General features: G+C 41.8%; 1 protein-coding gene across 1 annotated transcript in view; it reads left to right on the plus strand.

Annotated features, from left to right (window-relative positions):
• LOC311135171 (cadherin-13-like) overlaps window positions 1-16,192 on the plus strand; it is a 352,167-nt gene that overhangs the window by 245,392 nt on the left and 90,583 nt on the right. Inside the window, exons 6-7 of the mRNA XM_084169093.1 lie at window positions 1,029-1,211; window positions 4,076-4,329. Coding sequence (XP_084025219.1) covers window positions 1,029-1,211; window positions 4,076-4,329 — 437 coding nt within the window. The remainder of the gene's footprint in view (window positions 1-1,028; window positions 1,212-4,075; window positions 4,330-16,192) is intronic.

Raw genomic sequence — 16,192 nt, forward strand, 5'->3', positions numbered from 1 at the left:
TCAAAAATGTTAATGCAAAAAGGGTCAATGCAGATATTCCGGGTAGCTATTTGGTTAACTATTTAACTAACTATTTAGCAGTCTTATGGCTTGGGGGTAGAAGCTGTTCAGAGGTCCTGGATGGCAGGGAACTTGGCCCCAATGATGTACTGGGCCGTAGGTACTACCCTCTGTAGCGCCTTGCGGTCGGATGCCAAGCAGTTGCCAAGCGGTGATGCAGCCAGTCAAGATGCTCTCAATGGTGCAGCTGTATAACTTTTTGAGGATCTGAGGGTGAAGAGGCGTTGTTGTGCCCTCTTCACGACTATGTTGGTGTGTGTGGACCATGATAGATCCTTAGTAATGTGGACACCGAAGAACTTGAAGCTCTTGACCCGCTCCAGAGAGAGGAGAGAGAGAGGAGTTTGACACTGGGTTCAACTCAATAGCACTTGAGAGATGTGAATGATGTAAGTGAGATAAAACATTACGCTTTTAATAGCCTCTAGATGTGAGTCACTTCAAGTGGAGCGGGATTCAGACTGGGCAACCTACCTTGAGAAACACCATACTCTATCCCTCACTTGTCAGTCCCAAGTCCACTGAAGTGATGATGATGATGATGATGATGATGATAATGTTAAAATTCCTTATTTTTTACCTAAAATCAAGGTTATACCACTGTCCCACTGAATGGGTGAACATGTTACTAAGGAACAATTTGTTGGACGATTTGAATAAACATTCCAAAATGTTACACTGAACCCACAAGCAGCTAACACAAAACAAATGGAATGTCTTAGTTAACTTTAGCTTACGTTTGCGAACTATTTCCCTTGTTGAACGCACATCTGCTATCTATATGTGTGTTGACCAACCTCTGCCCTCTGTCTGTGTCTGTGTGTCTAGTTCCAGGCCATTGAATAGAAACCACCTGTTTATAATAAATGTGTGATGACCAGTAATGTCTCTATGTGTCCAGTTCAATACCTCTATAATGACACCAGTGTTGACCAGTCTCGTCCCTTTGTCTCTGTATGTCCCTCCAGTTCCAGGCCAATGTGGACGAGGGCTCCACAGGTGTGGCAGTCAACCTGACGGTGGATGACAGAGATGACCCGGCGACGGGGGCGTGGCGGGCCATTTACTCCATCATCAACGGTGACCCCACTCAGAACTTTGAGATTCAAACCAACCCCGACAACAACGAGGGCATGCTCTCCATCGTCAAGGTAACCACAGGGCCCTGAAGTTCTTTCAATTGAACCTTCGCTAAGCCCTGCCCCAGAAATTTGGGCAACCAATTCCAGCGCTCCCGTGGATAGCAACTGTCGTCGAGTCGACACCTCGGATAAGCTCATGTTTAAAACCCATGGATCCGATGAGGGAAATGGAAAAACTGAGAGTTTTCATAAAAAAATTCATGATTTAAATTGCTAAATAATTTAACAGTGCAGCAGGGGCACTCGCAACTATGTAGGGTGTTCACCCATAAAATTATTATTTCATTCAAGGTTTATAAATGTTAATTCAACAGAGAATTGCATTAGAAAAACAATAGTCCAAACCCTATGTCTCTACCATATATGGTTAAAATGTTAGACTATTTACTCTGAGAATTTAGCATGATTCGAGTTAGTGGCTGCAAGTTAGTGTGGGATAACATGTGCTTTTTCTAAATGAAATCCGGGGAATACAAAAAAAATTGGGCCTTTATATATATATTAATTTACAAAGCTAACAGTCTGAATTTCAATATCTACACTTCACGAAAGCAATCTGTTCCAGTTTTCATGGTGTATTTCTGAGTCTTTCCCTTTGCCCCTCTCAACTTAGATTGATCGGCTATATCGGCAATGAAAGCCAAGGATCTGGAGATGAAATGTCGAGTGTATCATGTTGATTTTGATTGGTCCAAAGTGCGGAAACACCTCCAAATGTTACCACCTCCCAATGCCGAAAATGGAAGAGCTACAACCAAGAGTGGCGTAGTCTAAACTAGCAACGGTCACAACAAACTAGCGTTCTTATTTCATCAACACTGTTAAGTACAAGCATAATATTATAGTTATAATATAGGTTGTAATATTGTAGAGAATAATCTAATGAATAATTGTATGTGATATATAATGACATAGTGCAAAGAAAACTACATTTGGACATTAATTTATTAGCACCCTATTGAATTGACAATTTTTTTCCTACATTCTAGAGCTTAGAGTGAACACCCTAAAACTATACCTGAAATACAGAGCCTGTTGAAGTCTTTTTTGATTCCGAATTTATACTATTGTTGCATCGCTTGCTTGCTAGCTAGCTGGTTAGCTAGCTCTCATTGAAAACATTGCTAGTTAGTTATAATTAGTTTTCTCTAAATGTATAGTGCCTTCAGAAAGTATTCATACCCATTGGCTTATTCCATATTTTGTTGTGTTGTAGCCTGAATTCAAAATGGATTACACATATTTTTTCTTTCTTACCCATCTACAAACAATACCCCATAATAACAAAGTGAAAACATGTTGTTAGAAATTTTTGCAAATTAATTGAAAATGAAATACAGAAATATCGAATTTACATAAGTATTCACACGCCTGAGTCAATACTTTATAGAAGCACCTTTCGCAGCGATTACAGCTGTGAGTCTTTCTGGGTAAGTCTCTAAGAGCTTTCCACACCAGGATTGTGCATCATTTGCCCATTATTATTTTCAAAATTCTTCAATCTCTGTCAAATTGGTTGTTGATCATTGCTAGACAACTATTTTCAGCTCCTGCCATAGATTTTCAAGTAGATTTAAGTCAAAACTGTAACTCAGCCACTCAGGAAAATTCCCTGTCTTCTTGATAAGCAACTCCAGTGTAGATTTGGCCTTGTGTTTTAGGTTTAAGCAGACTGAACCAGGTTTTCCTCTGGGATTTTGCCTGTGCTTAGCTCCATTCCTTTTCTTTTTTATCCTGAAAAACTCCACAGTCCTTACAAGCATACCCATAACATGATGCAGCCACCACTATGCTTGAAAATATGGAGAGTGGTACTTAGTAATATGTTGTATTGGATTTGCCCCAAACCTAACATTTTGTATTCAGGACAAAAAGGGAATTGCTTTGCCACATTTTGGCTTTAGTGCCTTGTTGCAAACAGGATGCATGTTTTGGAATATTTTATTCTGTACAGGCATCCTTCTTTTCACTCGGTCAATTATACTGAAAAAATATATAAACGCATGCAACAATTTCAAAGATTTTATTGAGTTATAGTTCATATAAGGAAATCAGTCAATTGAAATAAATTCATTAGGCCGTAATCTATGCATCTGTGGATCAGAAATCTCGTCAGTATCTGGTGTGACCACCATTTGCCTCATGCATTGCGACACATACCCTTCGCATAGAGTTAATTATTCTTTGCAAATTTTGATGGCAAGGAAATATATTAATATTTAAGTGCGGCCTGCCGGACCTCGGTGAAGACCGAATGCGGCCCCTGGGGGAAAATGAGTTTGACACCCCTGCTCTAGTGGTTTGAATGGGGAATTGGGCTTCCCTGGAAAATGTTGACTGAGGTTGTAATGGTATAGGGGGCGGGGCTTAGCGAAGGGTCAATTATCTCTCTCAATTATCTCTCAAATGACTCTCCTATCTCTCTCAATCCTCTTAATTATGGATGAGCTAAAACAGGTATTGTTTGTGGTATCATTATAACAGGCAGGGTAGATGGTGATATTACTGCACAATCTGGCCTATTCACTGGAGATATGAACATACAGGTGGCACAGTAAAGATCCTGTAACACTCATAGCTTTTATTACTCTCATTATTCCAATAAATCCATACAATTTAGCAATATATACAGGATACAGGACTACAGGATAGCTGTAACCTTGCTAACATCATATGATTTTTCTCTAGCACACTGCAGTTTGCCCCTTTACGCCATCTCTTCTCCTGCCCTCCTCTTCCCATTTTTTCGTACATAATTTCTCTCCCCCTCTCCTCTTTGTTCCTACCGGTCTTATCATCCATCTTCTCCCCTCTGTTCCTTACATGTTTTCTCTCCTCACCTCCTTCCCTCCCCTTCTCTCCTCTCCCCCCAGCCTCTGGACTATGAGAGCTTAGTGTTCCACACGCTGCTGATCAAAGTGGAGAATGAGGACCCTCTGGTGCCAGATGTGGGCTACGGCTCCAGCTCTACAGCCACCATACACATCACCGTCCTGGACGTCAACGAGGGGCCCGTCTTCTTTCCCGACCCCCTCCAGGTCACCAAGATGGAGAACATCCCGCTGGGCAGTTTTGTGGCCTTGCTCAACGCCACCGACCCAGATGTCCTCCAATCACAGAGCATCAGGTGAGTGAAGAGGTCAAGCACCAGGCAGAACATTCTGCAGCATCCAGGGTTACACTTCCAGTTCTGGCTCTGGTTGTAGCCTGAATGTCATCTCATGGATACTGAGGTCCGCACTGACTGTCAGCTTGTCAACAATGAGCTGTGTGCAGGTCTGTTTATGTGCAGTAAATCTCATAAGGCGTTGATTCCACCGATGTTCCTCACAGTTATTGATTGAAACTTGTCAAGGGGGACAATCAGGGTTCAACTTAGTTTGACAAACAACAATGATGTACAATGAAGTTTGTTCTTACTCTTTTAATCTTTATCATCACTCACCTTCAGAGTTTGTCTATGGTATTGAAATAAATAGATTCTTCTCAGTGAGCTTCTCTATGTTAGTGTGACAAGGTGATTTAACAAAGACAACAAATTGGAAGGCATGACAGCACACCTCTTGGTTTCCAGACATCGCTCCATCTGTTCCGGCTCACACCTCTCTCCACCCCTCCATCCCTCAGTTGTCCCTCCCTATCTGTCACCAGACACACTATTAATGGACATCTTATACATGTCAGCCAACCGCCTCGCATAAAACTGCCTGTCTGGCTGTCAACTTTTTGGAAACACTCAAATTATTCCTCTGTCACCAGGGTGGCCTATTACTATAGAGGTGTGTTCAGGTCAACTCTATTCACCCCAGTCAAATCATACCTGGCCCACTTTAGAGCCTCATTAACTTTAACTATGTGTAACACTCTAATCATTCCCACACTGTCTGTCTAGGAGGTCCATTACTTTTTGCTGTGTGTAACAGTCAAATCGTTCGCTGGCAGCCCTGGAGAGCCATTAGGTGAACTTCTCTAGCTTTACAAGAGGGGAAAGTCGTGATTGCTTTATGGGCTTTTAGCACAGATTTATGCTCAATTTGTGATGCTCCAGTTAGTGAATCGTTGGCGTTACATAATATTTAAAATAGTTTTATGTAAATATATCAGGCCATAAATGACCCCTGAAATAAAACGCACTAGATGATGACATTACAGCTACTGTATGATTATTGTTGCTTGTAGTTTATGAGCAGTAAAACCTCCTCACTGTATTACAGCCAAAACCTCCTCACTGTATTACAGCCAAAACCTCCTCACTGTATTACAGCCAAAACCTCCTCACTGTATTACAGCCAAAACCTCCTCACTGTATTACAGCCAAAACCTCCTCACTGTATTACAGCCAAAACCTCCTCACTGTATTACAGCCAAAACCTCCTCACTGTATTACAGCCAAAACCTCCTCACTGTATTACAGCCAAAACCTCCTCACTGTATTACAGCCAAAACCTCCTCACTGTATTACAGCCAAAACCTCCTCACTGTATTACAGCCAAAACCTCCTCACTGTATTACAGCCAAAACCTCCTCACTGTATTACAGCCAAATGCAATACGTTGGCTTTACAGTATGTCGCCTGAGTAGGATTTTTGCTAAACTCTGGGTTTGAATTATTCTCACTGCCCTGGTTTTGGTATTGCCCTCTGGATATGGGGCTAAATATACCTGTTTGGTGAAAGAGACCAACAAGCAGTAATGGTTCTTTCCATCCCTGTGGTCCTCTGTAGCTCAGCTGGTAGAGCACGGCGTTTGTAACGCCAAGGTAGTGGGTTCGATCCCCGGGACCACCCATACACAAAAAAAATGTATGCACGCATGACTGTAAGTCGCTTTGGATAAAAGCGTCTGCTAAATGGCATATTATTATTTATATTTTTATTATTTATTCCCTAATTTCTTCGGAAGAGTTCTGATGTTGAAGGGCCCTCTTTTCCCCCATTAATTCCTCTCCTTTTAGTTCATATTTATTTATCCTCTATTTCCTCCTTCAGTTGAGGCACTCATGCCCTTCTCTTTCATTATCTTTCAAAACCAGCTGATCCTCTTCCACATTTCACCTCTCCATCATACCCTCTCCTCATTTGTACTCTCTGTTCTATATCGCTGGTACTTGGTCTTTCTCTTTTCTATGCCCTCCTTCCAACAGACGAAATGTATTAAATCTCCTTTCATTCACTATAGGATTACATGTGTCCTCCATTTCTTCTCTCTCATCCCTGAGTTAAATCCTGTTTTACAGGTCATTTGGATTTATTCATGCCCATAGAATAGTCTATATTCCAGCAACGACACACTTAGAAATAAATGTCCTAAGTAGAACCATACAATGTTCTTTGGTTTGACTCCATAAGGGAACCCTTTTTGGTGCTGGGTAGAACCCTTTGCAGAGGGTTCTATCTAGAACCCTCTATGTAGGGTTCTTCAAAGAACCCCCTATATATGGTTCTACCTAGAACCCTCGATGAAGGGTTCTGCCTAGAACCTACTATAAAGGGTTCTACCGAGAACCCTTTTATCTTTGGCGGGTTCTTCCTAGAACCCTCTATGAAGGGGTAGAACCCACCAGCCTTTATTAAAATGTAATTCTTTATGACAATACATTATGTACTGTATATCATAAGGCCTTTCTTTGATTGTCTAGTTATACCCTAACACAGTGGTGTTAGGAATCTCCTGGTTTACAGGCCACATCAGGCCTGCAAGTCACATTATCCTGGCTTGCAAAGTGATGTGTAATTCCTATTGGAATCCAACCAGAGTTAGGAAATCCAACAATGAATGACTGCCAGGGTAGGTAAGATTGAATACTGAGACTACCTCAATCTAAACTGGAACAACCATGTCAATAACAGGTGCAATAAATCCAATTACTAATAGATTGGATTAGTTTAGAAAACTGTATGTTATTTATCTTTGTGTAGCATAACATTTATCAACCAATCAATGTACATGCAAAAACACAGATACAGTATTACAGTAAAACAAACAATTCAGGAAATCTCCCTGCAATAGAGCCTGCTGGGAAATATTATATATGGTTCTATGTAGAACCCTTCTTGCCTTCCAAAGAATTCTTCTTGCCTTCCAAAGAATCATCAAAGAACCGTTTCTTCCAAAAACTGTTCTTGGATGTTAAAGATCCTAGCTAGAACCATTTGACTTACAAAGAACCCTTCTGATCAAAATGGTTCATGGTAGAACCCTATCCCTCCGCAAATAACCCTTTTGGAACCCTTTTTTTCTAAGAGTGTACTTACCCATAGCATAGTCATCTTACAAGTGGTCTGCTTCTTTCTACCTTGCTGTCTTCCTCTCTCTCTTTTATCTGTTTCTCTCTGTATTCATTCCTCTCTATCTCTCTTTCTGGCTCCTATATGTCTTTTGAACTCCTTTTCCCAGTGAAAGGGATTCTGAAGTGCCATAGCCTTAACCTAAGGCTAGAGGAGAATGAGGACAGGGGAAGACGTTGTGAGGTGGAGATGGAGATGGGGAAAGAGTATATAGAGAGCAGTGACAGAGCAAAATGGGTAGAACGCAGCACATATGTGTTCCTAGTTCCTACTACCTGCTCTCCACACTATTCTAAGCAGGAATGACTAAAAGTTGACTAATTTGTTAAATAATCAAAGAAGGATGATGAACTACTAATACGTCTATTCATATAGTTTGTGCAAAGACTGAAGATCAGCCTTTAAAACCATTTTTACTTTTTCATTAGTCCTACCTTGAAACCAATGTTAATTGTGGATCCATCACATTATGACATTCCCTGATTCTTTTTAAAGACTGAGCCTGCTGGAGGTTGTTCCATAGATCCTAATGAGCTAGAACAAGAACGTGGCATGCAGAAGGAACAGGGTTCCTTTGATCTCGGTGCCTCACTCTTGTTCTTCCCTTGATGATTTCGAGGAAGTCTAATTCTGAAGATGTCATTAACAGCTATGATAAAATATGTTCACTAGGCTAGCTAACGCTGAGTAGATTCCACCTGAACCCAATGGAACTATAAATAGTGCTTTTTGATGTGGCTAACAGCATTCATTAGAGTCAAATTGTGTCTGATACTGTGAGTAATGGAAGATGAGCTTCTCCATCTCACTCCTTAGGAGAGGTAAGTGCTGTAGAACCTATACGTGTTCTGTAATGAACACTCATGGGAAATTAGGAAAAAATATTTCATCAGCCATGATCTATAAAGGTACAGAACTATAATACTGCACTTATTGTTTGTGTCAATGTTCATCTGCTCTACCTCTCTAACTTTTATAAATCAGATAGCATATTGTCGCTATCTATTACTTGTTAAAATTAAAAGTGCTGAGGGTTTAAAGGAGTCTAAGGCGAGTGAGAGGCAGAGGCATAAAGAGACTTTGAGGAAAGAGAAAGAGGAGGAAGATGGAGAGAGATGGATATAGTTGGAGAGACCATGTGAAGGAGAGGTGTATGAGCAGCGTAAAGGCTCTTATCTGACAAGGTCAGGCAGGGTAATAACACGTCTCTCTCTCTCTCTCTCTCTCTCTCTCTCTCTCTCTCTCTCTCTCTCTCTCTCTCTCTCTCTCTCTCTCTCTCTATCTTTCTCTCCTCAGCACTGCTAAGTCTGACTCCCCCTCCATGTAGTCAGCACATGAACGCAGGCACGCACGCACGCACACACACACACACACACACACACACACACACACACAGTGCGAGAGAAAGAGCCCCATCACACACTGATCTAGTGGAACTAGTAGACAGGGCCAAATCTACAGCTGTACAAGTCTTTGCAATAAACTCTGTATGAAAAATGTATGCACTCACTAACTGTAAGTCGCTCTGGATAAGAGTGTCTGCTAAATGACTAAAATGTAAAATGTAAACCCTGAACTCCTGTGCCCCATTGCAGATGTGTCTGTCGTGACACATCACATGAGGGCAGACAGATATAACCTTATGTTATAGTTATCCTACTGGGACTCTGTTTGCTTTCTGTGATGCTGGTTTTGTTAGCTTCAGAGACAAGGGATTATGTAATGGACTGCGTAGAAAGACCCCCCAGAGACCAGTATGTGTGTCAGTGTGTCTGTGGTCCTGTACATGTTGTCGCTGTCTGATGAAAAAAACATTATTTTTTTAAACAAATTGTTACTTTTTTACATTTATTAAATGTATTAACTTCCCTTATTGTACACTGAACATTTCATGACTCTAGGACCAAGGAAATGTATTGAAAATAGCTTCTGAAGTTTCATAATTTTATGTTTGTTAATGGGAAAATATGGTCATTTTATAAATTTCATGAAAAGTTTTGGAGATGAGGTTTTCTTCAGACAGCAACGATATATTTGATTGAATTTGTGAATCTAAAGGACAGTGTCATACTGTATTCTATAGGGGTGAATATGCAATACAGTCTAACTGAATTGACAGGTTGGCAAATATTATGGTAGTATGCTTTGGGACTTTTTCATGTTTTTGCTGATCTGGTGCTCTTCTTTCTCTAGTCCCCCAGGCTGTTTGTAAGGTAGAGTTGGCCCTGAGTAAGGGGAGCCTTGCTTTAAAGGGTGCCTCAGGAACATCACAAATATAGATACACCATTGAAATTCTGGGATACATAGCGGAGTGAAGTGAGAGGGAATGCCCTTGCATTCCAGGCAAACTTTTCCACAGATCTTTTTAGTTTGTTTTGTTTGATGTGTGTGCTGTTTTTCGTGTGGTTGTTTTCTAGTGATTTTGAGGAATAAATATCCTGGAAGAAGGTACATTTTGTTGACTTGAGTATTGACATACAGTATGGCCTGCACCTTCGCCTGCATCTTGTCTGCACTTTACTGAATAGCATCAGTATGTACTTTAAATACTTACTTTGAATCAATAATGCTTATTACAAACTACAGAATGATAACCGTATTTGCACCTAAAATGACCCACACAAAAGTCCTAGCTTAGTTCTGCCTAAAGTTGAATTTATTGGGTGAATTGAGTTTATAGAAATCAACTTCATCACATTCACCCCAGCCAGCCTGCCAGCCAGCCAGACTGACAGGAAGTCCAAGCAGCCCAGACAGCCCCCAGTGGAATCATGCAAAGAACCAACTCCTCTGCCTTATAGACAGACCAGCTCCTATCCCTTAACCCATATCATTTTAAAGACATACTTGGTTTGTTTTTTCCTCCCTTGAAAGAACAGACTGAGTCTCAAACAGACCAACTTATCCACTTATTACTTGTTAGATATTACTGCACTGTCGGAGCTAGAAACACAAGCATTTCGCTACACCCGCAATAACATCTGCTAAACACGTGTATGTGACAAATACAATTTGATTTGATTTGATTAGATAACTCAAAACTTTCCCATCTCTTTTGCCATATTAAATTAAAAGTGCTGAGGCTTTAAAGGAGTGGAAGGTGAGTGAGAGGCAGAGGCATGAAGATACTTTGAGGAAAGAGAAAGAGGAGGAAGATGGAGAGCGGAGAGAGATGGATGTAGTTGGAGAGACCATGTGAAGGAGAGGTGTATGAGCAGCGTAAAGGCTCTTATCTGACAAGGTCAGACAGGGTAATAACACGTCTCTCTCTCTCTCTATCTCTCTCTCTCTCTCTCTCTCTCTACTCTCTCTCTCTCTCTCTCTCTATCTCTCTCTCCTCAGCACTGCTAAGTCTGACTCCCCCTCCATGTAGTCAGCACACGAACGCAGGCACGCACGCGCACACACACACAGAGAGAGAGAGAGAGAGCCCCATCACACACTGATCTAGTGGAACTAGTAGACAGGGCCAAATCTACAGCTGTACAAGTCTTTGCAATAAGCTCTGTAATAAACCCTGAACTCCTGTGCCCCATTGTAGATGTGTCTGTCGTGACACATCACATGAGGGCAGACAGATATAACCTTATGATATAGTTATCCTATTGGGACTCTGTTTGCTTTCTGTGGTGCTGGTTTTGTTAGCTTCAGAGACATGGGATTATGTAATGGACTGCGTAGAAAGATCCCCCAGAGACCAGTATGTGTGTCAGTGTGTCTGTGGTCCTGTACATGTTGGCCCAGTTGAGAGCTGTGAAACAGGAAGGCCAGCTGCAGGTTGACAGATTGCCCTGTACTGTACCTGCTTCCAGGATTTCTGCTGATGTGCTGCAGCTCCAGTGGCTCTCACACCATCTGGACATTCTTAATGACACTGTTGTCACTCCACAGGAAGGGCTGCCCACCTGGAGTGGGATCTTTGCAACTCTCTTTCCTGGAACTATTGAAGTACCCCACTGTTTTATCATGGCTGAAGAGTAGCAAGTATTTACCCATATTCTTCAGGCACCTGCACATAGTACCAGTATACTGTAGCTCAGGACAATGTATGTACTCTGTGCTTTTTGAGTGGTTTTCGAAGAAGAACTGGGTAATGAGGACATGGCTTTAGTTGCCCTTTGGAGTTGTTCTCCTGCAGTGGCAGTCTTCAGGGCTTTTCTTTCATCATTCTTTCTTTTCATCATCTTCCTTTTTCAGACTGTGTACATTGTCAACTTCAAGATAGTGTCATTATAGTGCAGATGTCTTGGTGGTGCATCTTGCCATTTTATCTTTGAGTGTTTCTCATGTCCTTTTGTGTATTAAATAATATATGAAACCTGAGCCTCTGATTTCCCCTGCTCTCTTTATAGATGGGAGCCTACAGATGAGTGGGGGCGTTCTGGTGGTTTGGATAAGTACTAGAGTAAGTAGATGGACAGCTTAGGTAAACTCCCTAAGATTAATGAGGATGGGTAAAAAAAGGACAGATAAGGGTAGAGATGGATGGAGAGAGGAATAGAAACAGAGATTTTGGGTGAAGTGGAGGTAGGTAATGAGAGAGAGGGATGAGGAGAGAGTGGTATAGTGAGAGAGGGATGGAAAGAGAGTGATACAGTGAGAGAGGTATGAGCAGGTGGTTGGCTGTGTTTAATAATGCAACAGTGCTATCTACAGCCAGCTATAATTAATGGAACCTGTGCTCTGATTGGTTCCTAGAGGAACGTACAGTCTGGTCATACCGTACCCAAGAGTTCCTGGAATAGAGACCTTTAAAAAACCACAAAATATCTGCTTCCTACAAATCAGATTTACCATGGTGCAGATCCATTACTCCTGTAAGAGGTTGTGTGGCATCAACCGAAGGGAGAAACCAGGATAAGTGCTTTGACTTTTGAGACAGCCACAACTTCTAAAAGGTTTCAAGTGTAGTTGACAGTTCTGGAGAAGCTTTGCTGTTCTCTTGGTATTACCCAGCATCATACTTATGTTGTTGTTTAAGAACAGTGTCACATTGTTACTCTGGGATCATATCTCTTACTATCAGGTGTATCCTTTCTAACAGCTCTGTCTAGCTTTCTCTCCCCCCCCCCCCCCCCCCCTCTCCCTCTCTCGCTCGCTCTCTCTCTTCTCTTTGTGTTTCTGATAGATTCTCTCTTCTGGGTTGAGTGGAGGCAGATTATAGTCCAATCAGTTGTGTACTTTAGTTTCTCATTTTAGATTCAAAGTAATGGAGTGCCAAATATGTGGAGGGGGAAGGCTAAAGACACAAACCCATGATTCCATTAGATAATTAAAACAATCCCAAACGTGCCAAGAGGAAGAGAGAGAGAGACTGCGCTGCAAGGCCTCACTGAAGCGCAGATAAATTGCTTTTCTCCATGTTAATTACAGGGTTATGATTTTCAACTGATGCAAAGAGCTACGTTTTGTGCTTTATTATTATCATAAATTTCATTTGATGTGTTGCGTTGCTCAGGCATGATAATTTATGGAAATGTAATACAGCGGCTGCTATTACCCTTACGGAGAGATGGGTGTGTGTGTACTTGTCTGTGTCTGTGTGTGCGTGTGTGTTTGTGCATGTACACGTGTGTGTTTGAGCATGTACGTGTGTGCGCGCCATATAGTGTTTCCCAACTCCAGTCCTCGAGTACCCCCAACAGCACACATTTTTGTTGTTGCAGCTGACAAACTCACAAGATTCAACTCATCAAGGGCTTGATGATTAGTTGACAAGTTGAATCAGGTGTGCTTGTCCAGGGCTACAACAAAAATGTATACCGTCGGAGGTACTGGAGGACTGGAGTTGGGAAACACTGCTCTAGACTATGTCTGTAGCAGTGCTCTGTACCATTGAGACATGAAAACCAGCAATAAAAAGCCTATTTCATCCCCCATATCTTTATTTTTCTACAGTATATAAAACCCCAGGAGATACAGTCAGCCTTTACCCCGTATCACTGATATCTACTTTATGTCATCATGGACATGGACACAAATAAACAAAATGACACTGTTGTTTGGAGTCTCTATACCTAAACACATGGGATTACCAATGATACACCACTGTGTACAGTGTGGTTCAGTCGTCAACTCTCTGTCACTGTAATGTTTACTCAGTGTCTTTGTACATATTTGCTTAGGGGACCTGATGGTGGAGGTGCCACTGAGCTGAGAAGCCTGAGCTGAGAGGCCTGTCTAAATGACTGTAGAGTATTAGACCAGGAGAGAGGGAAATACTACCCTTCTTACTGAGTTTATTGAAACACAGGGAGAGTGCCTGCTTGATCTCCAACTTTAAAGCAGATATTCCAGGCTGTGATCGTGTCACTTGGAGTGACAAATAGGAGTGAGATCAGAGCAAACAGATTCCCCCCCTAGCCTGTGACTGCAGCAGTGATAGTGGTACTGACTAAGGTGAGTTTACTGCTCTGTGAGCACGGTCTCACTGTGTATCAAAGACACATCTTCCCCTGACTCTAATGTGCTGTGTCAACTGTTTGTTTCTATTATCTCTGTGGTATCTGTGCTGTAGTCTAGTCTACCTCCCAGTCCCAGTGTATTAGGGTTGGTCCTGGACTGGAGAGAGAAGTTTGGGTGGGTTTGTAAGTGGGGTCCCCTCCTATCAGACCCTGATTGATGGATGGATGGGGAGTGACAGCCAGAGTGTTAACGAGGCCTTAATGAATAGCAGACCCAAACGATGCCTGGTGCGCTGCATGGTGGCGGTACTGACAAACAGGATGCTCTGACTCCCTCTGTCACTGCACCAAATAACTTGGTTTCAGACTCTTTGTTATCCTTACACCTCTGAAGACTCTAGCCACTTCTATACCAGTCAGAAGAACTTAGGTGTTTTATCTCTGAACACTCAAAAGCTGGTTTCTCAACCGGCGTTTGGATAAGGGAAACTAAGGGGGTGTTAACAACTCTCGGTGGAGACTAGAGATCCTGACTGCCATTGTCACAGCCTGAGACATGCCATGTAGTTATCTTGACACTTACACCTCACCATTTTTACAGCACCCCTGCCCTCTCCCTTTATTGTCACAGCCCCCCCACCCCCCTACTCTACTGGGTGCTAATTCTATATAAACATGTTTTTATTTGTCAAAAAAGAAGAACAAGTGGTGTTCAAAAGTCAAATTCTAAAATGAAACATCTAAAAAAAGACACAATATCAAGACATTTCAACAAAAAAAAATACAAGTAATAAAGTGTAGTAAAAAGAAGAGTGTGATGTTCTGTGTGTGTATATGTAAGGGTGGGTGAGTGAGTGGGAGTCGGTGAAAAAAGTATTTTGAGTAGCAGGTGTGAAGAGTCAGTGAAAATACTCTCTAAAGTACAGGTGATTGTCTGTGGTCTATTGCACAATCAGATGTTCTGGGCAGGGCTGCGGTGGACGTGGACGGTTGCTTCAGTTTTCGAAGGGCCAAGCGCCCCATAAGAGCGCTTGGCCCTTCTTCTCCGGTCTCCTGACACAATTTGGTCCTCAAACTCCGGGGAGAGCCAGGGTGGGGAGGTTATTGAAAATGCATCCTCTGACATCATGTCTTCAGTTGCCCCTGCAAATCGCTACTTCTCTTCAGCAGAGAGTTATTTTGACCGACTGGCCAGAGCCTGTGAAATTATAGCAGACAATACGTTATTCTGCCCAATAAACAAACTGTCTTGAACACAGGAATCTCAAAGCTAATAAAGCACACACTAAAATCTGTGGAAGAAGTCTCCATTTTTCAAAACTCAGTACTGTTTAAAATGTATGGATTGGTTTACATTTATAAACTAACCTGTCTCTCTCTTTCAGTCCAATACTGATTTGCAGTATTGGACTGAAAGAGAGTCAGTGTGGTGTATTAGAAATGGTTATACTGTATGCATCAAAATCCTTGAGAACATTTTAAGATGTAGAACTATGTTACAGTCAGTCCATGTCTTTATGGGACTACTCACCTTCAAACTCTGCCATGCTCCACTCTCCATCTGTGTACCTCAGTGGAGGCTGCTGAGGGGAGGACGGCTCATAATAATGGCTGGAACGGCGTAAATGGAATGGATACCATTCCACTTATTCCACTCCAGCCATTACCACGAGCAGTCCTCCCCAATTAAGGTGCCACCAACCTCCTGTGGTGTACCTTCATCTCAGCTGACTGACCAGCAGACAGTACATGGGTATTGTGCGGAATGTTCTTCCTGAAACATGACATAGAAAAAATTTGAAATTAAGTTTATGCATGATATTCACACCGGGCCGAAATCCAAAATAGATAGATTCCAGATGTCAGTCAGCTAGCGCGTTAGCACTAACCCTAGTCAAAAAATCCTGTAGGATTAGTGATTTTTCCAATAGAATGCTATAGGATTCTCACAATCCTATAGGATTTTGTGTCACCTCTATCGGAATCCTATTGGAATCCTATTGGACAATTATTTTCCTATTGGAAATAAAAAGGAATCATATTGGATCCTATAGGATTCTCGCAGTCCTATAGGATTTTGTGTCACCTATATCAGAATCCTATTGAAATTCTATTGGACTGCTTTTTGAATTCTATTGGACTGCTTTTTGAATTCTATTGGACTGCTTTTTTCCTATTGGGAATCAAAGGAAATCCTATTGGACCCTATATGATTCTTGCAATCCTATAGGAATTTGTATCACCTCTATCAGAATCCTATTGGACTACTTTTTTCCCGATTGGAAATCAAAAGTAATC

Source organism: Coregonus lavaretus (assembly GCF_964263955.1).
Source record: "Coregonus lavaretus genome assembly, chromosome: 9".
NCBI classification, from domain to species: domain Eukaryota; kingdom Metazoa; phylum Chordata; class Actinopteri; order Salmoniformes; family Salmonidae; genus Coregonus; species Coregonus lavaretus.